The 26,076-nt window shown below is 44.4% G+C and overlaps 1 protein-coding gene across 1 annotated transcript in view; it reads left to right on the top strand.

Moving 5' to 3' along the window:
- The window catches only part of TBX15 (T-box transcription factor 15), a 118,670-nt gene extending 92,897 nt beyond the window's left edge, over positions 1-25,773 (top strand). Inside the window, exons 6-8 of the mRNA XM_040339222.1 lie at positions 511-575; positions 13,306-13,403; positions 24,745-25,773. Coding sequence (XP_040195156.1) covers positions 511-575; positions 13,306-13,403; positions 24,745-25,526 — 945 coding nt within the window. The 3' untranslated portion in view covers positions 25,527-25,773. The remainder of the gene's footprint in view (positions 1-510; positions 576-13,305; positions 13,404-24,744) is intronic.
- The last annotated feature ends 303 nt before the right edge of the window (positions 25,774-26,076 follow it).

Consider the following 26,076-nt stretch of genomic DNA (forward strand, 5'->3'; position numbering starts at 1 on the left):
AGAAGCAAATAAATCACTTCCCTAACACTGACCCGCCTCTCAGCCAATCAGGTGCCCAGGTCTGGTTACCCTGTCATCTAATTGGCTGAAGCGACAGGCGCTGTGATTGGACACCTAGGAGGAAAACCCTAACCCTAATCCCAATCCCAACCCCAACCCTAACCCCAATACCAACCCAAACCCCAACCCCTACCCCAACCCAAATCCCAACCCCCAATGCCAACCCCCAATCCCAACCCTAACCCCAATCCCTACCCCAACCCCAACCCTAATCCCAACCCAAACCCTAATCCCCTAACGTATACTTTGGCTTAACTACATAATTTTTGCTCATACCATGGGTTTTTGTGGTGACTTTTTGATCCCCACCATCTTCTACTAAAGTTCTATAATAGGAAATTGGAGTTTGTTTCAGATTTATGGGAAATAATTAAGGAAGGAGGCTATGTGGAGCTTTTTATTCTACGTTAGATAGGATTTATTACCATTGGGTCACCATTTTTCTTCCAGATCACAAGGCTGAAGATTGACAGGAACCCCTTCGCCAAAGGATTTCGGGACTCGGGAAGGAACCGGTAGGTCAAAATATGGAATTGGATGAAAGAACTGCCTGGTTGGAAAGATAATTTTAGCTGAGATAAACAATTTGCGGTTTCTGTGTTGGGTTTCTATGGAAGAAAAGGGCACTGTAATTGTAAACTGATGTAAGTTGAGATCTTTTTAGACCTGTACTTAGTCCATCAAAGTATTGTTCACATTGTAAGAGCGGCAATGTTTGCAAGAAACAAAGTAATTCACTAGCCTTCTTTTTAGGTCTTATATACGGCAATGGGGAGCTGCCATGGGTAAGGATAGTGAACGTGGAGGGCTAGATGGTGGTTGAAGCCAATGTAAAGGAATGGTGGGCTTAAGACAATAAGTCCTAATTGGAAGGTCCACCGTTTTCCACCTTGATATGACATTTGCATATCAAGGTGCTTCACATTTTGTGACTCTCAGTTGACTCAAGAAGCTGTTGTAAAGTACAGGAAATTGAGGGCTCCATTTCTAGTGAATACTTGCATACTTCTTTCTGTTGTTGGGTTTCCTTTAAAGTTTGATATTACTTTTTAGAAAACAGATCCATCTTGTATCATTAAAAAGCTAACCTTAAGCTCCTTTCAATGAAATTGTCTACGCTGAGATGATGTCATCAGTCTGCTGCAGGCAGGAGGAAGCAATTCCTCAGTCTCCTATGATCAGAGTTGAACATTGTGGGCCAGATTCAGAAAGACGTATTTTTAGGCGGGCATAGCGCATCTCATATACGCTACGCCGCCGTAACTTAGAGAGGCGAGTACCATATTCAGAAAGAACTTGCGCCCTAAGTTACGGCGGCGTAGCCTAAATGGGTCGGCGTAAGCCCGCCTAATTCAAATTATCAAGGCAGTGGGAGTGTTGTATTACAATGAGCCGTGACCCCATGCGCCGTCCGTGGACGTATCCCAGTGCGCATGCTAAAAATCACGTGTCGAACACTGCCTACGACGTAAACGTAACTTACGCACAGCCCTTTTCAAGTACGACTTACGTAAACGACGTAAATTTCGACGGGTGTTTCTGACGTCCATACGTTAACATGACTTACCCCTGCTTTATGAGGGGTAAAGTTACGCTGGTCGTACGCCTTATGTAAACAGCGTATAGTAATGCGCCGGGCGCAAGTACGTTTGTGAATTGGCGTATCTTGCTGATTTGCATATTCAACGCGTAAATCAACGAAAACGCCCCTAGCGGCCAGCGTAAATATGCACCTAAGATACGACGGCGTAGGAGACTTAAGTTGGTCGTATTAAGAAAAAATTCAGGCGTAACTTGTTTTAAGAATACCGCGCATAGATACGACGGCGCATCTTTTAACTTACGAGGCGTATCAATAGATACGCTGGCGTAAAATGTTCCTGAATCTGGCCTTGTAACTTTCTAGCAAGTCGCAAGAAAGATTTGTGATCCAAGAACTGCAGTAACTCCAGGATTTACATGATTGTGTCATCTGTAAGCTGGGGTCTTGGTCCAGGAAGTAGATGTAGGCCCTGGATGATGCCTGAACAAAGTTGGTTCCTTGCTTATAAAGAGAAAAGTAGAGGAAGGCATTTTCGGGGGTGGGGATACTGTGATCTCTGCTAGCGTTAAAAAAATACCTGGGCATATTACTTGGCTTTGGGCTGATGCTAGGTCTACTTTATTATTATCATAGATCCCCGATGCCCAATTGAGTTGAGAGGTATCTTAATATATTGCAGTCTTTCCCCCGAAGGGTCCCGACGCGCATAGCACAGTTCCTCAGAAAGGAGGACCCAGGAACCAAAAGCAGCACAGAGTGGCAGAAACGGTGGAAGAGAGAGGCTATGCAGGAAAGGCTTGCGTGAAAAGCCAAGTCTACAGTAATCCGCAGAAAACCAGGATAGTAGGGGCCTCCTGGAGCTCAACAGGGAGGCCATTCCATAATACGGCACCCTGGTGGGAGAAGACCCGACCACCATGTCGGATCTTCTTGGGCACCGAGATGTAGGGGAGATCTCTGCCGGTAGATCTGAGTTCAAGGGCCACAAGTTGTCTATTGGTTGTTGTGTAGCCCTTGGCACTCAACAGTTAGTAGTGGAACCCAGTGGCGGCTGGTGCTCCATTTTGGGGGGCAACCCCCTCTCCCGTCGCTTACTCATCCATCCGCCCACCACTTACTCTAGGTGGTGGGCAGCTTTTGATCCTTCCTGCATCTCCTCCTCTGTGGCTTCCCCTGTGTCTCCTCCTCGGCGGCCAATAGGGTCGCTTCTCCTCTTGGCCAATTGGGTTTCAGGACCCGCTTCCTGATTGGCCAGGAGGAGAACCAGGAAAACAATCGCGAATATTAATTCTCTATTGTGACACAAGTGGGTGGGGTCAGGGGCAGTGCTATGCGCGTCACAAGTCCACCATTTTGGAGGCCAATTAGAGCGTGCTCATGTGCTTCGAAAAAGGAAAAACGTCATTGAATCCATGCGTCGACACCCTGCATGTGGATTAGAGGCCGGACGCATGGATTAGGGGGGCACCCCGTATGGACAGGCCGCCTCTGGTAGAACCATTTAATTTGTAAAAGGACTATAATAGAAGTGATCTCTAGAAGTCTCTTGTAGTATGTTCTGCTCCAACCACACCTGTAGCATGTCCACAGCCAATGACCACCTCTTCTGGTACACCCACAGACAGTCTTCTTTAGGATTAATTATGTTGAACAAATTGTGATGTCAAGGGCCGCAGTTGAGGCCCCCCCTCTACTGAGTAGGTTCACAGCCACTGCCATTGATTATTTGTATTCAAGGATCGCTCGATAAACGGCCAGAAAACACAGCTACAAATTGTTTCCAGCATTACTGCTCTCTCTTGTTCAGCTGCTACAAATACAAAGAAAGACAAGAAAAGGTTAAAGAGCACCTGTCAGTTTAAATTTCTCCTTTTTCCATGAGATGGGAGCCAGAGTACGCGGCGCAGGACAGGCAGACTATAAAATTCTACTTTAATTGGCTGCAGCGCTCCGAAAATAACGTCTCAAACGATCGTTGGAGGAGAGCCGTCTGGCCTATAAATACTGGGAGCAATAAATGAGATTGCTGTGCCCTAAGGCCTCTCGATAAATCTGAAGAGTCGAGGAATACGGAAAGACGCCGAACAATACACGTCTTCTTATGGGAAGATTAAGATACCATGCGGAAGGCAGTGTGGGCCTCACGTGTAGAAGGATATCACCAACACCAAAAAAAAAGAGCTCAGGAAGTGTTTGCAAAACCTAACCCAATTTATAACATTCTCTACAACTTTTTTTCCCTCGATCTAAAGGAATAGGCTTTTCTTATACATTGTGTTAGTCACTGAAATAAATCATCAGGCTGCGGTAGAGAACCCCATAGCAGCTGTAAGGCTGTAATAAGTGTGTAGAAATAAAAACAACAATGATGTTTCGTCCAATAATGTAATATTTTGAGGGTCTAAATAACAAAAATAACTATATGTAGCCATGTCTGAACAATGTCAGGACCTTCAGGATATGGACTTTCATCCATCTTCTCTTGAATGGACCTTTAGGATATGGACTTTTATCCATCTTCTCTTGAATGGAGTTTCAGGCTATGAGCCTTCATCTGTCTTCTCTTGAGAGGACCTTCAAGATATGGACCTTCATCCATCTTCTCTTGAATGTACCTTCAGGATATGGATCTTCATACATCTTCTCTCCAATGGACCTTCAAGGTTATGGATCTTCATCCATCTTCTCTCGTATGGACCTTCAGGATATGGACCTTCATCCATCTTCTCTCGAATGGACCTTCAGGATATGCACCTTTATCCATCTTCTCTCAAATGGACCTTTAGGATATGGACCTTCATCCATCTTCTCTCGAATGGACCTTCAGGATATGGACCTTTATCCATCTTCTCTCGAATGGACCTTCAGGATATTGACCTTCATCCATCTTCTCTCGAATGGATCTTTGGGATATTGACCTTCATCCATCTTCTCTGGAATGGACCTTCAGGATATGGACTTTTATCCATCTTCTCTTGAATGGAGTTTCAGGCTATGAGCCTTCATCTGTCTTCTCTTGAATGGACCTCCAAGATATGGACCCTCATCCATCTTCTCTGTAATGGACCTATTTTGAGGGTCTAAATAACAAAGCCAAGCCATGTCTAAACAATGTCAGGACCTTCATCCATCTTCTCTTGAATGGACCTTCAGGATATGGACTTTTATCCATCTTCTCTTGAATGGACCTTCAGTATATGGACTTTTATCCATCTTCTCTTGAATGGACCTTCAGGATATGGACTTTTATCCATCTTCTCTTGAATGGACCTTCAGGATATGGACTTTTATCCATCTTCTCTTGAATGGAGTCTCAGGCTATGAGCCTTCATCTGTCTTCTCTTGAATGGACCTTCAAGATATGGACCTTCATCCATCTTCTCTTGAATGGACCTTCAGGATATGGATCTTCATACATCTTCTCTCCAATGGACCTTCAAGGTTATGGATCTTCATCCATCTTCTCTCGTATGGACCTTCAAGGTTATGGATCTTCATCCATCTTCTCTCGTATGGACCTTCAGGATATGGACCTTCATCCATCTTCTCTCGAATGGACCTTCAGGATATGCACCTTTATCCATCTTCTCTCAAATGGACCTTTAGGATATGGACCTTCATCCATCTTCTCTCGAATGGACCTTCAGGATATGGACCTTTATCCATCTTCTCTCGAATGGACCTTCAGGATATTGACCTTCATCCATCTTCTCTCGAATGGATCTTTGGGATATTGACCTTCATCCATCTTCTCTGGAATGGACCTTCAGGATATGGACTTTTATCCATCTTCTCTTGAATGGAGTTTCAGGCTATGAGCCTTCATCTGTCTTCTCTTGAATGGACCTCCAAGATATGGACCCTCATCCATCTTCTCTGTAATGGACCTATTTTGAGGGTCTAAATAACAAAGCCAAGCCATGTCTAAACAATGTCAGGACCTTCATCCATCTTCTCTTGAATGGACCTTCAGGATATGGACTTTTATCCATCTTCTCTTGAATGGACCTTCAGTATATGGACTTTTATCCATCTTCTCTTGAATGGACCTTCAGGATATGGACTTTTATCCATCTTCTCTTGAATGGACCTTCAGGATATGGACTTTTATCCATCTTCTCTTGAATGGAGTCTCAGGCTATGAGCCTTCATCTGTCTTCTCTTGAATGGACCTTCAAGATATGGACCTTCATCCATCTTCTCTTGAATGGACCTTCAGGATATGGATCTTCATACATCTTCTCTCCAATGGACCTTCAAGGTTATGGATCTTCATCCATCTTCTCTCGTATGGACCTTCAGGATATGGACCTTTATCCAACTTCTCTCAAATGGACCTTCAGGATATGGACCTTCATCCATCTTCTCTCGAATGTACCTTCAGGATATTGACCTTCATCCATCTTCTCTGGAATCGACCTTCAGGATATGGACTTTTATCCATCTTCTCTTGAATGGAGTTTCAGGCTATGAGCCTTCATCTGCCTTCTCTTGAATGGACCTTCAAGATATGGACCCTCATCCATCTTCTCTGTAATGGACTTTCAGGATATTGACCTTCATCCATCGAATGGACATTCAGGATATGGACCTTCATCCATCTTCTCTCAAATGGACCTTCATCCGTCTTCTATTGAATGGACCTTCAGTATATGGACCTTCATCCATCTTCTCTCGAATGGACCTTTTAGGATATGGACTTTTATACATCTTCTCTTGAATGGAGTTTCAAGCTATGAGCCTTCGTCTGTCTTCTCTTAAATAGACCTTCAGGATATGAATCTTCATCCATCTTCTCTCGAATAGACCTTCAGGATATGAACCTTAACCCGTCTTCTCTTGAATGAATCTTCAAGATATGGACCTTCATCCAATTGAATTAAAAAAAAAATTGCTTATTCAGAAGCCGAAATCCACAGCTGGTTCATAAGAACGCAAAAAACAATTATAAAGCATAATCCAATTTGCTCTAATAGGGAAGAAAATTCTTCTTGATTTTCAACCCGATACTCTCTGCATCCCTTGATCCTACTCCCTTCCAACTGGACTTATTAGTTCTATTGTAGCCAACATTTAATCTTCTTTTTCCCAGTTTGGCCTTCATCCACCTTTTTTTTGATAATCCTACACTCTTATTAACTTATCACACTCGAAACTGGTCCTTATCTCTTCTTCTAACCTGCTGTCAAGACTGTGAAGGTTCTCATTTATCCAGGTGATAGTATATCTAGTAGTAGTTGATCAGATTCAACTGGACTTTGGAGATGAAGAGATGCTCTGGATAGCTGCACACCTTGTGGACTTTATTTAAAGTTCCACCCAAAAATTTAACTTCCGCTTTACGTAATCCTCCCCCCTAATACAGGTATTTGCTTCCACTTCCAGGCATAGATCACTGCAGTATCCGCAGTGATCTAAGCCATGTCCGGCCCCTCCTCTGCCCCCCCCCCCCGCTGTCTTCTGGGAGACACACAGGTCCAGTGAGATAGGTCCAGTGAGATAGCACAACACGACTCGCGAATGCGGAGTAGGGAACCAGGAAGTGAAGCCTTCACTTCCTGATTCCCTTACCGAAGATGGTGGTGCCTCCACCCAAGAGCCGAGGGACAGATCGGCATCAGGTGCCGACATCGTGGGCGCCCTGGACAGGTAAGTCCAGGGCGCCCGCCAGGCCTCAATCTCCATCTCTGCAGCCTCAGCAGAACAGAGTGAATGCCCAGGAATGGCTCTGTACAGGCTTCCTGTTCATTTACAAAACAAAGCATAGGAAGCACAGTTTACTATGCTTCAGTTTCGAATGGACACAGGAGCGATCGGTACCAATCACTCACTGTGTCCACTCAGAAAAGGAAAGGGACGCTAAATGACATATTTACCATCCCCTTCACCCACTATTCAACAAAGGAAGGGGCCAGTATATATGTAATTAAATCTGTTCTCCATTCTAACACATCTCCTGCAGTAGCAGGCGGGAGAGGAGTGAAGGGAGGGGGGAAGCTAGCAGTGCTATGCGGGGGAGGGGAAGTATATATGGGCAGCCCAAAGAGGAGAAACACAAACAGGAGGGGTGGCAGTGGGGGGGGGGTATGTATAGAGGGACCGATGTCTTTGTGTTTTCTTCCTGCAGTCATCAAAAGCCTGGGGGGTGGAGAAGCTTGCATTCTGCGACTGCCACTCCCTGCTGCCCCTCCTATCCAGGTGTACAGTTACATGGGCCCCCCTGGAGCACGGGGCCGGGTCAAAATTGCAACTCCTATAGTTATGCCCATGTCTATTGATTGATCCTAAATTTAGAAATTCAGATCGATGTTCTGCAAAAGAGCAGCTTTTTCCCCCCAACTCTTTAAGAAACCAAATAAGAAGGAAGCCGGCTGCGTTCAGTAAGATTCAAACATTGACAATCTTAATTGATCTGGACAGAGCAAACACAGAGTCCCCATAGACCTTCATGGTTAAGCCCAGGTTGATGGATGAGTCGTGTCAGAGGAGGTCCCAGGAGAGGACTCTGTTGGCTTTCTCCCGATCAAAAACATTGTGAGCCTTTTGAATCTCAATGAGTGTTAACGGCTTCCTTCTTCTTTGGACTTGTGCGGGTCAGAAGACAAGCCTCTACTGATGTCCTTCACCTGGTCTTTGAGAGAGTAACCAGAGTTCAGTCTTGGGAGTAGGACATTCCAAGATCCTTTGATGCTTCCTTGAGAGACCAATCTGGTATGACCCATCGTTATACGAGTTGTATGACCCATCGTTATATGAGTTGTATGACCCATCGTTATACGAGTTGTATGACCCATCGTTATACGAGTTGTATGACCCATCGTTATACGAGTTGTAGGACCCATCGTTGTACGAGTTGTATGACCCTTCGTTGTACGAGTTGTCTGACCCTTCGTTGTACGAGTTGTCTGACCCATCGTTATACGAGTTGTAGGACCCATTGTTATATGAGTTGTATGACCCTTCGTTATACGAGTTGTATGACCCATCGTTATACGAGTTGTATGACCCATCGTTATTCGAGTTGTATGACCCGTCGTTATACGAGTTGTAGGACCCATCGTTATACGAGTTGTATGATCCATCGTTATACGAGTTGTATGACCCATCGTTATACGAGTTGTCTGACCCATCGTTATACGAGTTCTGACCCATCGTTGTACGAGTTGTATGACCCATCGTTATACGAGTTGTATCACCCATCCTTGTACGAGTTGTAGGACCCATCGTTATAAGAGTTGTATGACCCATCGTTGTACGAGTTGTATGACCAATCGTTATATGAGTTGTATGACCCATCGTTATACAAGTTGTATCACCCATAGTTATACGAGTTTTAGGACCCATCGTTATACGAGTTGTATGACCCATCGTTATACAAGTTGTATCACCCATCCTTGTACGAGTTGTAGGACCCACCATTATAAGAGTTGTATGACCCATCGTTATACGAGTTGTATGACCAATCGTTATATGAGTTGTATGACCCATCGTTATACGAGTTGTAGGACCCATCGTTATACAAGTTGTATGACCCGTCATTATATGAGTTGTATGACCCATCGTTATAAGGGTTGTATGACCCGTCGTTATACGAGTTGCAGGACCCATCGTTATACGAGTTGTATGACCCATCGTTATACGAGTTGTAGGACCCGTCATTATATGAGTTGTATGACCCATCGTTATACGAGTTGTATGACCCGTCGTTATACGAGTTGCAGGACCCATCATTATATGAGTTGTATGACCCATCGTTATACGAGTGATGATTAGGGGCTGAGGCACAAAATGTATTAAAGTCTCTGCAGTTTCCTCATTAGAACCATTCAAGAGTAAAACCTTTAGAGTCCAACATCAGATCTACATCTTAAATTAGAAAATGGCCTAATTACGTCTATCAGAAAGGTCAGTAGCTTGGCCATGCTATGATATCCCTCACCTTCCCCCGTGATGTTTCTAACTTTATCCGTCTTCATAGTGGTGACATGGCGGTCAGAGGAGAGGCCATGTGGATCCCATTATGCAGATATGCAAGACATGTTGTTCCATTTTCCATCCACTGTAGCAGTTTGATTTATGGCCCAATATTAAAAATGTGGAGCCCGAAGACGAGGGGGAAAGAAAGATGAAAAGATACATCAAAATTTTCATACCTATTAAAAGTACAAAACTCTGTATAAACAGATCCAAATGTAGAGAGATTCATGGAGCGGAGCCTCAAATCGCCCCGTGATTTGTTTTTCATTTGTGTACAACACCAGCCCAGGTATGTAAGGCCGGTCCTTGCATGATGTCTGGAGGCAAGAGAGAAAGGCACATGTCAGATAGAATTACCGTTCTTAAAGCGAACAAGCGGCGGGAGACAACCAGACCTGTCAGACGCTTTACTGAGTCATCAAGCCCAAAATACAGACAAAGTCTACTGAGCATCCAGAACCTTCCTAAACCTCCTTATAGGAAGCCAGGACATGCTGTTAGTAATTTCCATTGTTAAACATGCTACGTCTAGATTTTTAGAATTCGTCTCTAATTTTATTGCTCTGGCATATACCGCAGTGCTGTACAGAGAACACTGATTCAGACACATCTGTACCAGAGGAGCTTACACTCTAATGTCCCCCCACAGACACACTGTATTAATATACATGTATATAGCTCTGACATGTACCACAGTGCTATACAGAGAACACTGAGGCAGATACATCAGTCTCTGTACCAAAGGAGCTTACACTCTAATGCCCCCCCCCCCAACTTCACACACTATTATTATACATTAATATAGCTCTGACATATACTGCAGTATGGTACAGAGACAGTCACATTTTGATATGAAACAACTTGGAAATCCATCACGTTGAATGAGACTTTCATGTAATGGTCAAGGCAGATTGGCATTCGAATACAACTATGGCGCCATGGAGTTCTTATTCTAAATGATCAGGCTGCCCCAAGAATAAAGGGCTCCATAAAATCTTCTAACGATTTGGGATCTAGAGTCTTCCAAGGTTTTGGTTGGAGGAGACTGTCCTGCCGGTAATCCTCGAGCTCTTGGCAAGTCTGCTTAGTGGCTCAGAAGCGGCCTTTTTTTTAATGTGAAATAATTTGGGAATCCACCAAGATCAATGAGATCCTCATGTAATGGTCTTGGTAGGTTGACATTTGGATGCAAAGATAGCACCATGGAATTCTGAATCTGAACGTTTAGACTACCCCTTGAATACAGGGCCCCTATAATATCTTCTGGTGATTTAGGATCTAGAGTCTTCCAAGGTTCTGGTTAGAGGAGAAGGCCCTGCCAGTCATCACCCAAGCTCTTGGGGCTGCCATGTAAATACAGGGCCCCATAATATCTTCTAGTGATTTGGATCTAGAGTCTTCCAAGGTACTGGTTGGAGGAGAAGGCCCTGCCGGTCATCACCCAAGCTCTTGGGGCTGCCATGTGAATACAGGGTCCCATAATATCTATTGATGATTTAGGATCTAGAGTCTTCCAAGGTTCTGGTTAGAGGAGAAGGCCCTGCCAGTCATCACCCAAGCTCTTGGGGCTGCCATGTAAATACAGGGCCCCATAATATCTTCTGGTGATTTAGGATCTAGAGTCTTCCACGGTTCTGGTTAGAGGAGAAGGCCCTGCCAGTCATCACCCAAGCTCTTGGGGCTGCCATGTAAATACAGGGCCCCATAATATCTTCTGGTGATTTAGGATCTAGAGTCTTCCATGGTTCTGGTTGGAGGAGAAGGCCCTGTCAGTCATCACCCAAGCTCTTGGGGCTGCCATGTAAATACAGGGCCCCATAATATCTTCTAGTGATTTGGATCTAGAGTCTTCCAAGGTACTGGTTGGAGGAGAAGGCCCTGCCGGTCATCACCCAAGCTCTTGGGGCTGCCATGTGAATACAGGGTCCCATAATATCTTTTCGTGATTTAGGATCTAGAGTCTTCCAAGGTTCTGGTTAGAGGAGAAGGCCCTGCCAGTCATCACCAAGCTCTTGGGGCTGCCATGTGAATACAGGGTCCCATAATATCTTTTGGTGATTTAGGATCTAGAGTCTTCCAAGGTTCTGGTTAGAGGAGAAGGCCCTGCCAGTCATCACCCAAGCTCTTGGGGATGCCTAGAGCTTATACAGGGCCCCATAATAACTTCTAGTGCAGGGGTGTCAAACTCAATTTTATCATGGGCCGCATGAGCATTATGATTGCCCTCAAAAGGACCGGGTTGTATCTGTTAGATTAGATGTCCAGCGCATCCCCTCCCCTTACATTAGATGTCGAGAGCCACCCCACCATCAGAAGTTGAGTCCCCCACTCTTCCTTACATCAGTGTAACCCCCTTTCCTTATGCTGCTGCTGGGAAGAAGCTGGATGCATTGCTTGAAAGCAGAAATTAAGGGTCTGTAGTAGGACCAGAGGTGTGAGGGCCACATGAAATTGACTGGAGGGCCGGATTCGGCCTGTGGGCCTTGTGTTTGACACCTATGTTCTAGTGATTTGGATATAGAGCCTTCCATGGTTCTGGTTGGAGGAGAAGGCCCTGTCAGTCATCACCCAAGCTCTTGGGGCTGTCATGTAAATACAGGGCCCCATAATATCTTCTAGTGTTTTTGTATTTGGAGTCTTCCAAGGTTCTGGTTGGAGGAGAAGGCCCTGCCGGTCATCACCCAAGCTCTTGGGGCTGCCATGTGAATACAGGGTCCCATAATATCTTTTCGTGATTTAGGATCTAGAGTCTTCCAAGGTTCTGGTTAGAGGAGAAGGCCCTGCCAGTCATCACCAAGCTCTTGGGGCTGCCATGTGAATACAGGGTCCCATAATATCTTTTGGTGATTTAGGATCTAGAGTCTTCCAAGGTTCTGGTTAGAGGAGAAGGCCCTGCCAGTCATCACCCAAGCTCTTGGGGATGCCTAGAGCTTATACAGGGCCCCATAATAACTTCTAGTGCAGGGGTGTCAAACTCAATTTTATCATGGGCCGCATGAGCATTATGATTGCCCTCAAAAGGACCGGGTTGTATCTGTTAGATTAGATGTCCAGCGCATCCCCTCCCCTTACATTAGATGTCGAGAGCCACCCCACCATCAGAAGTTGAGTCCCCCACTCTTCCTTACATCAGTGTAACCCCCTTTCCTTATGCTGCTGCTGGGAAGAAGCTGGATGCATTGCTTGAAAGCAGAAATTAAGGGTCTGTAGTAGGACCAGAGGTGTGAGGGCCACATGAAATTGACTGGAGGGCCGGATTCGGCCTGTGGGCCTTGTGTTTGACACCTATGTTCTAGTGATTTGGATATAGAGCCTTCCATGGTTCTGGTTGGAGGAGAAGGCCCTGTCAGTCATCACCCAAGCTCTTGGGGCTGCCATGTAAATACAGGGCCCCATAATATCTTCTAGTGTTTTTGTATTTAGAGTCTTCCAAGGTTCTGGTTGGAGGAGAAGGCCCTGCCAGTCATCACCCAAGCTCTTGGGGCTGCCATGTAAATACAGGGCCCCATAATATCTTCTAGTGATTTTGGATCTAGAGTCTTCCAATGTACTGGTTGGAGGAGAAGGCCCTGCCAGTCATCCCTGAGCTCTTGGGAAGTCTACGTAGTGGAGTCTGAGGGCCTCCTGAGCACAGCCTGTCAGAAGCTGTTCTGCTCTGTATTTTTATAGAGTGTTGTATGAATGAATCCTGTCTCTTATTTACCTAATCTTCTTCTCATTTGCAGCACGGGCCTGGAGGCCATCATGGAGACGTACGCATTCTGGAGGCCACCCGTCCGCACTCTTACCTTTGAAGATTTTACGACCATGCAGAAGCAGCAAGGTGGGTCCCAGCCATATACAGGACTATTACACTTGTCTGGATAAGGCTCCCCCAACCCCCCACCCCCTCTCTTCATCTGCTCCGCAGCTGAGCTCTTTCTGGACTGGTGGTTTCATTTAAAGATGAAAAAAAAATGCTCATAGGAATAAGCTGGAGAGGTGATGAGAATGGCATTTTTTCCCTCTTTATACATCCAGAGCTGTATGATCATTCCTGGCAGGAGACCGGCTGCGGAGTCCATCAGATTAATCGCATTGCAAAAAAAAATGGGGTTGACCAAGCTGAGATTTCGTTTTGTAATAACTCACGTTATTTGTTCCTCTATTCGCCGTGGTGAAAATATTAAAAGCAGAATGTCAGGAGGTAGAAAATACTTTTGCCGGCTGTGTTTTGCATTACGGCTAAAGCAATATTTACCGAAAATTCACGGGATGGCGGTGAATATCATAAACTACGCTTTAAATCTAAATATGTGGATTCCTGGTAGGGGGTGTGAGAGGTTTATATATATATATAGTAGGTATGAGTACAGACATATTCCTGATGGCAAAGAGAAACATTCCCATGAGGCACTGAATATTGCTTAGGGGCCCCGCTCAGGCAACCTGTGAGGTGGACGCCGCAGTGAGGAGGGTGCATGCTGGGCATGGGTCTATCCTGACTAGGGTGCCCACGTGTCTCAGATTGCCCGGGACATTCGAACAATCAGCAGGTCTGTCCTGGGTCTCGGGCCATTCCCGCAATTAGCAGGTCTGTCCCGGGTCCCGGGCACCTTCATTCTGGGACAATACAGTGTCCCGGAATGGAATTGACAGAGCTAGCAAACCCCACAGTAGCACCTGCGCTCGCTCTGCCTCCAACTCCACTGGTTGCTAGAGCCGATTGGCATCTACCAACCAGTGACCTCACAGCTACAACTGCCCAGCATGCAAAGAGGAGGAGTTAACTTTTTCCTCCTCCGCGCCTAACGCTCTCCACAATCCACCATGTCGGATGAGGCTGTCAGCGGGGGGCAGCCCCAAAGACTGCATTCTGGGTTTACGATCTCCGCGGTTCTGCCCCTGGATGTCTCCCTGCCTCATACCGTAGAGTAGACCGAAGCCGCCTCCCCCTCCTCGGCACTATACAGGAGATGGCAGAGGGACACCGCTGTGCATTCCTGGTGCTGATCTGAGGTCTGTTCTAAGTTGTACTGTGGGGGGGTCTGTACTGTGGGGGGTCTGTACGAAGGGGGGATGTGTACTGTGGGGGGTCTGTACTAAGGGGGATCTGTACTGTGGGGGGTCTGTACTGTGGGGGGGTCTATACTGTGAAGGGTCTGTACTTAGTCTATAATGAGGGAGGGGAGTCAGTACTAAAAGGGGTCTATACTGAGGGAGGGGGTCTATACTTAGAGGGGGCCTATACTGATGGAGAAGGGGTCTGTATTTTGTGGGGGGGGGTCTATACTGAGGGGTGAAGTCTGTACTGAGGGAGGGAAGTCTATACTTGGTGGGGGGGGTCCTTTACTGAGGGAGTATATACTTAGTGGAGGGGGGTCCGTACTGAGGGATGGGGTCTATACTTAGTGGAGAGGGGGTCCGTACTGAGGGAGGGGGCCTATACTTAGTGGAGAGAGGGTCTGAACTGAGGGAGGGGCCTATACTTAGTGGAGAGGGAGTCCGTACTGAGGGAGGGGCCTATACTTAGGGGAGAGGGAGTCCGTACTGAGGGAGGGTGGGTCTATACTTAGTGGAGAGGGAGTCCGTACTGAGGGAAGGGGGTCTATACTTAGTGGAGAGGGGGCTATACTGAGGGAAGGGTGTCTATAGTTAGTAGAGGGGGGTCCGTACTGAGGGAAGGGAGTCTATACTGAGGGAAGGGGGTCTATAGTTAGTAGAGGGGGTCCGTACTGAGGGAAGGGAGTCTATACTGAGGGGAGGGGGTCTATAGTTAGTAGAGGGGGGTCCGTACTGAGGGAGGGGGGTCTATACTGAGGGAAGGGGGTCTATAGTTAGTAGAGGGGGGTCCGTACTGAGGGAAGGGAGTCTATACTGAGGGAATGGGGTCTATAGTTAGTAGAGGGGGTCCGTACTGAGGGAGGGGGGTCTATAGTGAGGGAAGGGGGTCTGTACTAAGGGAAGGGGGGGTCTATAATTACAATGTAATAATAGAAATGTATTCCAAGCCTGGTATTGGGATGATATAAGTGCTAAAACCAGCCATTCACCTGACAAAAATCGCTCACCGCCGAAAACCCGTCAACCCCCAAAACTACATTGTCCCTGAATGGCAGTTTGGAAATGTGGTCACCCTAATCCTGACTCTGGCAGCCGCACACCATTACCGGGCATGCAATCAACAGATAAAAGCGGCCTCAGCTCGCTCCATCTAAGCCACGCCCCCAACACATTTTGACCCTCTTTGGGGCTTAAACATGATTAATTAAGACCCGGTCAGGGGTGAAATACATTGGGGGTGTGGCTTAAATGGAGCGAGCTGAGGCTGCTTTTATCTGTTGACTGCATGGAATGGTGGGCGACTACCTCCATAATTAATCACTTCTTGACCTCGCTTTAGCCAAAAAAATAAATTTAACGAATTTTCAATGTGTAACGAATCGAGTGGCACATGCCTACCACAAGCACAAGCGTTGAAGGCTTTGCCCAGGTTGGGTCATGTCAGGGGAAACGTTTGGTAACCTTTTGACAAGGACAAGTTCTGATGTTTCTCTAGAAATAGCCCCGCGGTCATCTATTCGTGGAATCCTAAATTCCTCTCCGAATGTTGCTGATCTAATTATAACAACGGCACTGAGGCCCAATTTTTATTGTTCATCTGCTAAGTAAAAAGTTTGCCCAGCTGTTAAGGGCTCACAAAGGACCTCCATGAATGACTCTTCTGAAGGTCTACCAAGAGTTCTACGAGATCCGTGTATGCAGTGCCGGGACAAGATCATCCAGTAGACATTCGTTTCGTTTCTAATTATTTTTTTTAACGAATTTCGACAAATTTGTTCATTTGGAAACATCTGAATTAATGAAAACCTGTTTAACATTTTTTTTTTTTGTAAATTTGAATATTCAAAAATTTGTAAATTCAAAAATTCCGAAATTCAAAAAATTTGTAAATGCGAAAATCCGAAAACCAGAAAATTAACAAAAAATCCGAAATAATAACTATTAAATTATAGGTAAATCATTGGAAATTCCTTTCAAATTTGACTCGAATACGAAATTATCTGAAGTTACGAATTATCCAAAATAAAGAATACCGTATCTAAATGAATGGAACAAATTAATAATAAAAAATAATAATAATAACGTTTTATTTATTATTAATTCATTCCGTTCCATTCATGTAGATGCGGCATTCGTTATTTTGGATAATTCGTAACTTCAGATAATTTCGTATTCGAGCCAAATTTGAAAGGAATTTCCAATAATTTACCTAAATTTAATAGTTATTATTTCGGATAATTCATAACTTCGGAGAAAATCCGGAAAACCAGAAAATTTTAAAATCTGAAATAACTATTAAATTATAGGTATTGGAAATTCCTTTCAAATTTGTCTCGAATATGAATTTATCTGAAGTTACGAATTATCCAAAATAACAAATACCGTATCTAAATGAATGAAACATAACAAATTAATAATAATAAATAAAAAATAATAATAATAAAAACTTTTTATCATTTTTATTTATTATTAATTCATTCTGTTCCATTCATGTAGATGCGGCATTCGTTATGTCGGATAATTTGTAACTTCAGAGAAAATCCGAAAAAACAGAAAATTAAAAAATCAGAAATGACTATTAAATTATAGGTATTGGAAATTCCTTTCAAATTTGTCTAAAAATCTGAAATAACTATTAAATTATAGGTATTGTAAATTCCTTTAAAATTTGTCTCGAATACGAAATTATCTGAAGTTACAAATTATCCAAAATAACGAATACCGTATCTAAATGAATGGAACATAACAAATGAATAATAATAAATAAAAAATAATAATAATAATAAAAACTTTTTATTATTTCTATTTATTAATTATTCATTACGTTCCATTCATGTAGATGCGGCATTCCTTATTTCGGATAATTCGTAACTTCGGAGAAAATCCGAAAAAAAATGAAAATTTTAAAATCAGAAATAACTATTAAATTATAGGTATTGGAAATTCCTTTCAAATTTGTCTCGAATACGAAATTATCTGAAGTTACGAATTATCCGAAATAACGAATGCCGCATCTAAATGAATGGAATGTAACAAATTATTAATAATAATAAATAAATAATAATAATAACTTTTTATTATTATTATTTACTAATAATTTATTCTGTTCCATTCGTTTAGATGCGGCATTCGTTATTTCGGATAATTCGTAACTTCAGATAAATTCGTATTTGAGCCAAATTTGAAAGGAATTTCCAATATCCATAATTTAATAGTTATTATTTCAGATTGGTATTCTTTACGTTCACTAGCAGCCAAATTTTAAATAAAATTACATTACCTATAATTTAATAGTTAGTATTATTAGTTAGTTATTTTTTAGAAAATTCTAGTTTTCGTTCTTTCGATTTTTTTTTTCTGGATTTTCTTTCTTATTTTTGGATTTTCTAATTTACGAATTATCAAATTTATGAAATGACGAATTTTCGAATTCACGAACTTTCGAATTTAGGAATTTACAAATTGTGATCATATAGAATGACCTAAAAAAAAATTGCAAATATTTTGGATTTTCAGGTTTTCGTTCTTTCGAATCTTTGGATTTTCTTGATTATTTCCGGATTTTCGAATTTACGAACTATCGAATTTACGAAATTAAGAATTTTCAAATTTATGAATTTTCAAATTTACGAATTTTCGAATTATCGAATTTATGAAATTACGAATTTTCGAATTTACGAACTTTCGAATTTAGGAATTTACAAATTGTGATCATATAGAATGACCCAAAAATTGCAAATTATTTTGGATTTTCAGATTTTCGTTCTTTCGAATTTTTGGATTTTCTTGCTTATTTTCGGTTTTTCGAATTTACGAAATTAAGAATTTTTGAATTTATGAATTTTCAAAATTTACGAATTTTCAAATTTATGAATTTACGACTTGCGATCATAATGAATGATCTGAAAAACAAAAAAAAAATTGCAAATTATTTAGAATTTTAAGATTTTCGTTCTTTTGAGTTTTTTGATTTTCTTTCTTATTTTCAGATTTTCAAATTTATGAACTTTAAAATTTACGAATTTTCAAATTTACAAACTGCGATCAACGAATGACCAAAAAAAAAGGGCAAAGATGCCAAATTGCGCCCCATCCCTCCCCTCATTATATGCGAGCCTAGGAGAAGGAGGGGGAGAGAACGCACAGCCCACACCTCCTCCCAGCTCTCTCCTCCTCTCCTAGCCACTTCCAGCTCTGGGCTGACAGAAGTAGTGATGCCTGCTGTCACTACTCCTGTGATAGTAGAAGGAACTTACAGCGCCCCCAACCCTACAATACGTTGAGACCAGGGCAGGGTCCCTTCTGCCCACCCCTTGTCCTGGCCCTGCATGTATGTCTTCTCTTATGTGTAGTGCATGTGGTTGAAAAAGGCATTTTATTACGGAATAATATTATCATTTTCTACTGGCCGCTGCACAGCGTAAGACCCAGACCAGGAACACGGTACAGGAGGGCCCCTGTCACAATATGAAATGGTTAGCTCACAGAACTGTTTACACCTTGCTTTTGATTGGTGCTTCGATGAGGCTTTGGTGGGGCTTTGATGAGGATTAGGTGGGAGTTTGGTGGAGCTTCGATGAGTCTTTGGTGGGGCTTCGATGTGCCTTTGGTGGGGCTTCAATGAGCCTGTGGTGGGGCTTCAATGGGATTTTGGTGGGGCTTTGATGAGGCTTTGGTGGGGCTTCAAGCGAGCTTTGCCATAGACTTCTATGGAAGCTTTGAAGACGCTTTGAAGCACAACTAGGGCTTTGATGAGGCTTTGGTGGAGCTTCAATGAGGCTTTGGTGGGGCTTCGATGAGGCTTTGGTGGAGCTTCGATGTGCCTTTGGTGGGGCTTCGATGTGCCTTTGGTGGGGCTTCGATGTGCCTTTGGTGGGGCTTCAATGTGCCTTTGGTGGGGCGTCGATGTGCCTGTGGTGGGGCTTCGATGAGCCTGTGGTGGGGCTTCGATGAGCCTGTGGTGGGGCTTCGATGAGCCTGTGGTGGGGCTTTGATGAGCCTGTGGTGGGGCTTTGATGAGCATGTGGTGGGGCTTTGGTGGGGCTTCGATGAGGCTTCAAGCGAGCTTTGCCATAGACTTCTATGGAAGCTTTGAAGATCCTTTGAAGCACAACTAGGGCTTTGATGAGCCTTTGGTGGGGCTTTGATGAGCCTTTAGTGGGGCTTTGATGAGGCTTTGGTGGAGCTTTGATGAGCCTTTAGTGGGGCTTTGATGAGGCTTTGGTGGAGCTTCGATGAGGCTTTGGTGGGGCTTCGATAAACCTTTGGTGGAGCTTCGATGAGCCTTTGGTGGGGCTTCGATGAGGCGTCGGTGGGACTTCAATGAGGCGTCGGTGGGACTTCAATGAGGCGTCGGTGGGACTTTGGTGGGACTTTGATGAGCCTTTGGTGGGACTTCGATGAGCCTTTGGTGGGGCTTCGACGAGGCATCGGTGGGGGCTTCGATGAGCCTTTGGTGGGGCTTCGATGAGGCGTCGGTGGGACTTCAATGAGGCGTCGGTGGGACTTCAATGAGGCGTCGGTGGGACTTTGATGAGCCTTTGGTGGGACTTCAATGAGCCTTTGGTGGGACTTCGCGAGGCATCGGTGGGGGCTTCGATGAGCCTTTGGTGGGGCTTCGATGAGACTATGGTGGGGCTTTGATGAGCCTTTGGTGGAGCTTCGATTAACCTTTGGTGGGACTTCGATAAGCCTTTGGTGGGACTTCGATGAGCCTTTGGTGGGACTTCGGTGAGCCTTTGGTGGGGCTTCGACGAGGCGTCGGTGGGGGCTTCGATGAGCCTTTGATGGGGCTTCGATGAGACTATGGTGGGGCTTCGATGAGCCTTTGGTGGAGCTTCGATTAACCTTTGGTGGAGCTTCGATGAGCCTTTGGTGGGACTTCGATGAGCCTTTGGTGGGGCTTTGATGAGCCTTTGGTGGGGCTTCAATGTGCCTTTGGTGGAGCTTCGATGAGGCGTCGGTGGGGCTTCGATGAGGCGTCGGTGGGGCTTTGATGAGGCATCAGTGGGGCTTTGATGAGGCATCAGTGGGACTTCGATGAGCCTTTGGTGGGGCTTCGATGAGGCGTCGGTGGGGCTTCGATGAGGCGTCGGTGGGGCTTTGATGAGGCATCAGTGGGGCTTTGATGAGGCATCAGTGGGACTTCGATGAGGCATCGGTGGGGCTTTGATGAGGCTTCAGTGGGGCTTCAATGAGGCGTCGGTGGGGCTTCGATGAGGCGTCGGTGGGGCTTTGATGAGTCTTGCCAGAAGCCTTATTTTGAAGCAAGTGTAAACTAGCCGTTAATGTGTGTTGAAGCCGAAGCGAGTGTAAATGAGCCCTCAGTCTTCCTTCTCTCTCTCTCTTTGGTTTTTACTCATCTTGCGGAATAAAGTAGCCGGTGAACTTTCTGGTCAGTTGGACGGATGGCTCGGGGAGTCATTAATTCAATGTTCAGAAGATGTCTAATAGATGTGATAGCGGAGAACCGCTGAGGGTCACGTGTACCCGCACCTGGCAGGCCGGTATGGAGATCTTCCTGACCTCTTGGCCAAAGGCTGGGCACACATGATGCCAGGCACAGCTGGTGGTGATCAATGTAGACGGGTCCTAATACTTACAGAATGCAGCAATCATTTATACCGCTGAAATCTAAGTAGCAATTAACCCTAAAGTAAAAAAAGTAGTTAAAAGTCAGATGGCGGCTGCTACCAATGGAGGTGCCAGAGAACCGTCACCTAAAAGTCAACAATACCCTCTATGAATAAGTAGACAAGGAAGATTTTTTGGGGGGGAATTTTTACGGGTGCCAGCAAAAAGTAATGAATTGCATACTTCAAAGATATAAAATAACAGAAGTTTTATTTCTACAGACAAAAAAAATCTTAAAAGTGGCATTGTGAGTGATTCTCCCGACATGTTTTGCCACTTGGGGCTTCTTCGGGGGATGTTTAGAGAGACACTAAGGCCCCATACACACGATAGAATCCATCCGCTGAAAAATCTCAGCGGATCGTTTTCAGCGGATGGATCCCCTGGTGTGTATGCTCCAGCGGATCTTTATCCGCGGATATTTCCGAATTCCAGCAGATAAAAATTTGTTGACATGCCAACAAATCTATCCGCTGGAATCAGATCCCACGGATCGATCCGCTGGTCTGTACAGACTCACCGGATCGATCCGTCCGAGGGGATCCCCCGCATGCGTCGTAATGATTCGACGCATGCGTGGAATTCCTTGTATGACTGCGTCGCGCACGTCGCCGCGTCATCATCGCGGCGACGGCGCGACACGTCATCGCCAGAGGATTTCGGCGCGGATTTCGATTCGATGGTGAGTACACTCCATCGGATGGAAATCCGCGCAAATCCTCGAGAGGATTTATCCGCGGATACGGTCCGCTGGACCGTATCCGCGGATAAATCCTCTCGTGTGTATGGGGCCTAAGATGTAGACTGCATAGAACATAGCAAAGTTAAAACCATTTATATACATTTTTTAACATAACATAGAATGACAACAATAAACTGTCAAATGCCATGTCCACCCCCCCCCCATCGCTTATCCCCTGAAGAAGCCCCAAGTGGCGAAACACGTTGGGATAATCACTTCAATGCCATTGTTGAGTGAAACTTTTCCATCTGTTTTGAACTCTAGATGCTCGACTGTACCAATGCACGCACTCTATAGCCAATAATATTTTTTAACAATGTTTTGTCTCTCTTTTTATATCTTTGAAGTATTACTTTTTGCTGGCACCCGTAAAAATCTATCCCAAAAAAACCTTCCTCGTCTACATACATTTACAGGGATGTTTGTGCCATTTTCTTAACACTGTCACCTTTCCATATCACCATCCCTTACTACTCTATGAATAAACAAAGAAAAAGAGCCGCTGCTCCAGGTTTATGATGATAACCTGAGGTGGAATGTCTCGTAGAGTGCCAACCCCCGGCCCGCCTCTGTGGGAAACTTGTAAGAAAAGAAATGGCTGCACATCCAGGAATTTACGATTGCCTTTTATTTTTCAAAGTGATAACACCAAAGACACCAACACGAGGTCACGTAGACGCGCTTCACACAAACATCTTGTGCTTAATCATGATTAAGCACAAGATGTTTGTGTGAAACGCGTCTGCGTGACCTCGTGTTGGTGTCTTTGGTGTTATCACTTTTAAAAGGAAAAAAAAAATACGTCTTATCAAGAGCCCATGAACATGGTTTCTTTGTACCCAACACAGTTCCACCTTACTCCAATAAAACGGAAAATTGTATCAAATACTTAGCGTCATTTTCCTTTCCTGACGCCAAACCATGGCAGCATACTAGTGATAGAGCTCCGCCTCTTGACCACTACCTCAGGACCAGTGAATAGCATAAATTAAAGGCCTAGTTAGGCCCCACCCCATTTTCTGTTATTAGCTACAGACTGAAACGTAGAAGTGTGGGACTGTATGCTGCCATGGTTTGGCGTCAGGAAAGGAAAATTACGGTAAGTATTTGATACAATTTTTCGTTTTTTTCCCCGACGCCACCATGGCAGCGTACTAGTGATCAATAACTAGCTGACAGGGTGGGATCTACTTGTCAAACCAATCTTCTAATTAGGGATGAGCAGGGCCGCCATCAGGAATTATGCGGCCCCTTACACAGCTTCAGGCATGGGCCCCCTGGAGCAGAGAACCGGGGGGAGGGGGTGCTGCCGCCTGAAATTGAGAAGCTGGGGGGCTGCCGCGAATTTCAGAAGCGGGGGGGCCCTTTACAAAAAAAAAAGAAAAATATATATAAAAAAGGGGGTGTAGCCATCCGGGGCCCTGGGGACCTCTGGGCCCTTTAATAAAAATAAAAAAAATGAAATAAAAAAAAAAATATATATATATATATATATATATTTTAAAAAGAGGGGTTACCATCTGGGGCCCTGGGGACCTCTGGGCCCTTTAATATATATATTTTTTTTTTATGCAAAGAAATTACAAAAAAAGGGGGATTGCCATCCGGGACCTCTGGGCCCTTTAATAAAAAAAAAAAAAAAAAAACCTCTGGGCCCTTTAATAAAAAATAAAATAAAAAAATATATAAAAAATACAAACATTTATAAAAAAAAAAAAAAGAGGGGGTTGCCGTCCAGGGCTCTGGGGACCTCGGGGCCCTTTAATAAAAAAAATAAAATAAAAAACAAATATAAACAAAAATTAAAAAATAAACATATATAAAAAAATTAAAAAGGGTGTTTGCCATATGGGGCCCTGGGGACCTCTGAGCCCTTTAATAAAAAAAAAAAAAATATATATATATATATATATATATATATATATATATAGGGGACCTCTGGGTCCTTTAATAATAATAATAATAATAATAACATTTATATTATATTATATTATATATATATATATATATATATATATATATATATATATATATATATATATATATATATATATATATATATATATAATATATAAAATAAATAAAAAAATATATAAAAAAGGGTTTTTTTTTTTTATAAAAAAGGGGGGTTATCATCCAGGGCCCTGGGGACCTCCGGACCTCTAATAAATAAAATTGGCCCTTTAATAAAAAATAAAATAAAAATATTTTTTTTTTAATTTAAAAATAAATTTAAAAAAGGGGGGTTGCCATCCAGGCCCCTTACAGGTGTACTGCCTGTACCCCCCTGATGGCGGCCCTGGGGATGAGACAGAGGACTGAGTAGTCCTTCCTACAAAGTCCCCCAATGACAAGACCACCCAGGTATATTCCATAAAGTTTGATTAGGAATGTTGGGACGTCCACGGTACCCCTCTACAGATGGACACCATAGATTCTCTTGAATGTGCTGCCTATGAGGCTTCAACCCGAAGTGACCATGAGTGCATTGAGGTTTGAGGGAAAAAAAGAAGAATGGGGTGGGGCCTAACTAGGCCTTTAATTTATGCTATTCACTGGTCCCGTGGGAGTGGTCAAGAGGTGGAGCTCTATGCCTCTAACACTAGTATGCTGCCATGGTGGCGTCAGGAAATGGTTTTATATTCTACAACCAGTGATATCACTTGAAATTATAGTTTGTATATTATTGATTATACACTAGAAATGCCCAAAGTAATTTTTTTTTACCTTCTTCTCTGTGTTTTAGGTGGCAGCACCGGGACGTCTCCTACCACATCGAGCACCGGCACTCCATCTCCATCTGCATCGTCTCACCTGCTCTCCCCATCTTGTTCTCCTCCGACTTTCCACCTGACGCCCAACTCTTTCAACGTCGGCTGCCGAGAGAACCAGCTCTGCAACCTCAATCTGTCCGAATACCCAGCCTGCGCTCGGAGCAACATGGCCGCCCTCCAGAGCTACCCAGGCCTGAGTGAGAGCGGATACAACAGGCTCCAAGGTGGCAACTCCACCGTTAGCCAACCGACGGAGACCTTTATGCCCCAGCGGACTTCATCTCTAATCTCCGGCATGCCCACTCCGTCCTCTTTGCCAAGCAACAGCAAGATGGATGCTTACAGCGGACAGCTGGGCACTTACCCCACCTCTCAGTTTCAGTACATGATGCAGGCGGGGAACCCTTCCTCCGGCTCGTCATCTTCGCACATGTTCGGGAGTGGCCACATGCAGCAAGGCTCCTACAATGCCTTCTCCATCCACAATCCTTACAACCTTTACGGATACAACTTCCCAGCCTCTCCCCGGCTAGCCACGAGCCCCGAGAAACTGACCGCGCCCCAAGGCACTTTACTCTGCTCCTCACCATCCAACGTTGCCTTTGGAGACAGGCAGTACCTGTCCTCTGGCATGGATGCCATGCACATGATTGGCGGCCCTTCGGGCAACCAGCAGGCTACGAACGCCTGCGACAGCAGACAATACGGAGGTGTTCCTGGGTCTTCCTCACAAATGTCAGTACACATGGTTTGAAGGACCTTTGGATCTTCATGGGTGGACTGTAGAAACCACAGTGCCTTTTTTTTTAAGGGGCTGCCGTTGGCATGGAGGCCACATCTCTGGCCGGCAACGCCTCTACCATAGTGGATATACAATGCAATTATTACGGATGCGGCTTGCAGCAATGTTATCTTGCCACTTTGTTTTTGTTTTTTTTTCCTTGAGATCTTCTTCAAGAAGCTTTGGACTTTTTCGTCATTAAACATTTTATTATGTATGAGAACGCAGCTGTAATAAATAAAGCACCAAACAGCCCGGAATGCAGAACCAAAACCACTGCAATAAAGAAAGTGGTGCAGAAGGAAGCTTTGGGGGTGGGGGTGCAGCAAGGTCTGCAACCAACATAATCTGAATGATGGAGCTCTTTTGGCATTCACTTGGATCTATCCCAATAGTGAAGCTATCCCGATAGTAGAGCCATCCCGATAGTGGAGTCACCCTGATAGTAGAGCTATACTGATAGTAGAGTCATCTCAACAGTAGAGCCATCCAGATAGTGAAGCCATCCTGATAGAAGAGCCAT

The sequence above is a fragment of the Rana temporaria genome, chromosome 2 (genome assembly GCF_905171775.1).
Source record: "Rana temporaria chromosome 2, aRanTem1.1, whole genome shotgun sequence".
Taxonomy (NCBI): Eukaryota; Metazoa; Chordata; class Amphibia; order Anura; family Ranidae; genus Rana; species Rana temporaria.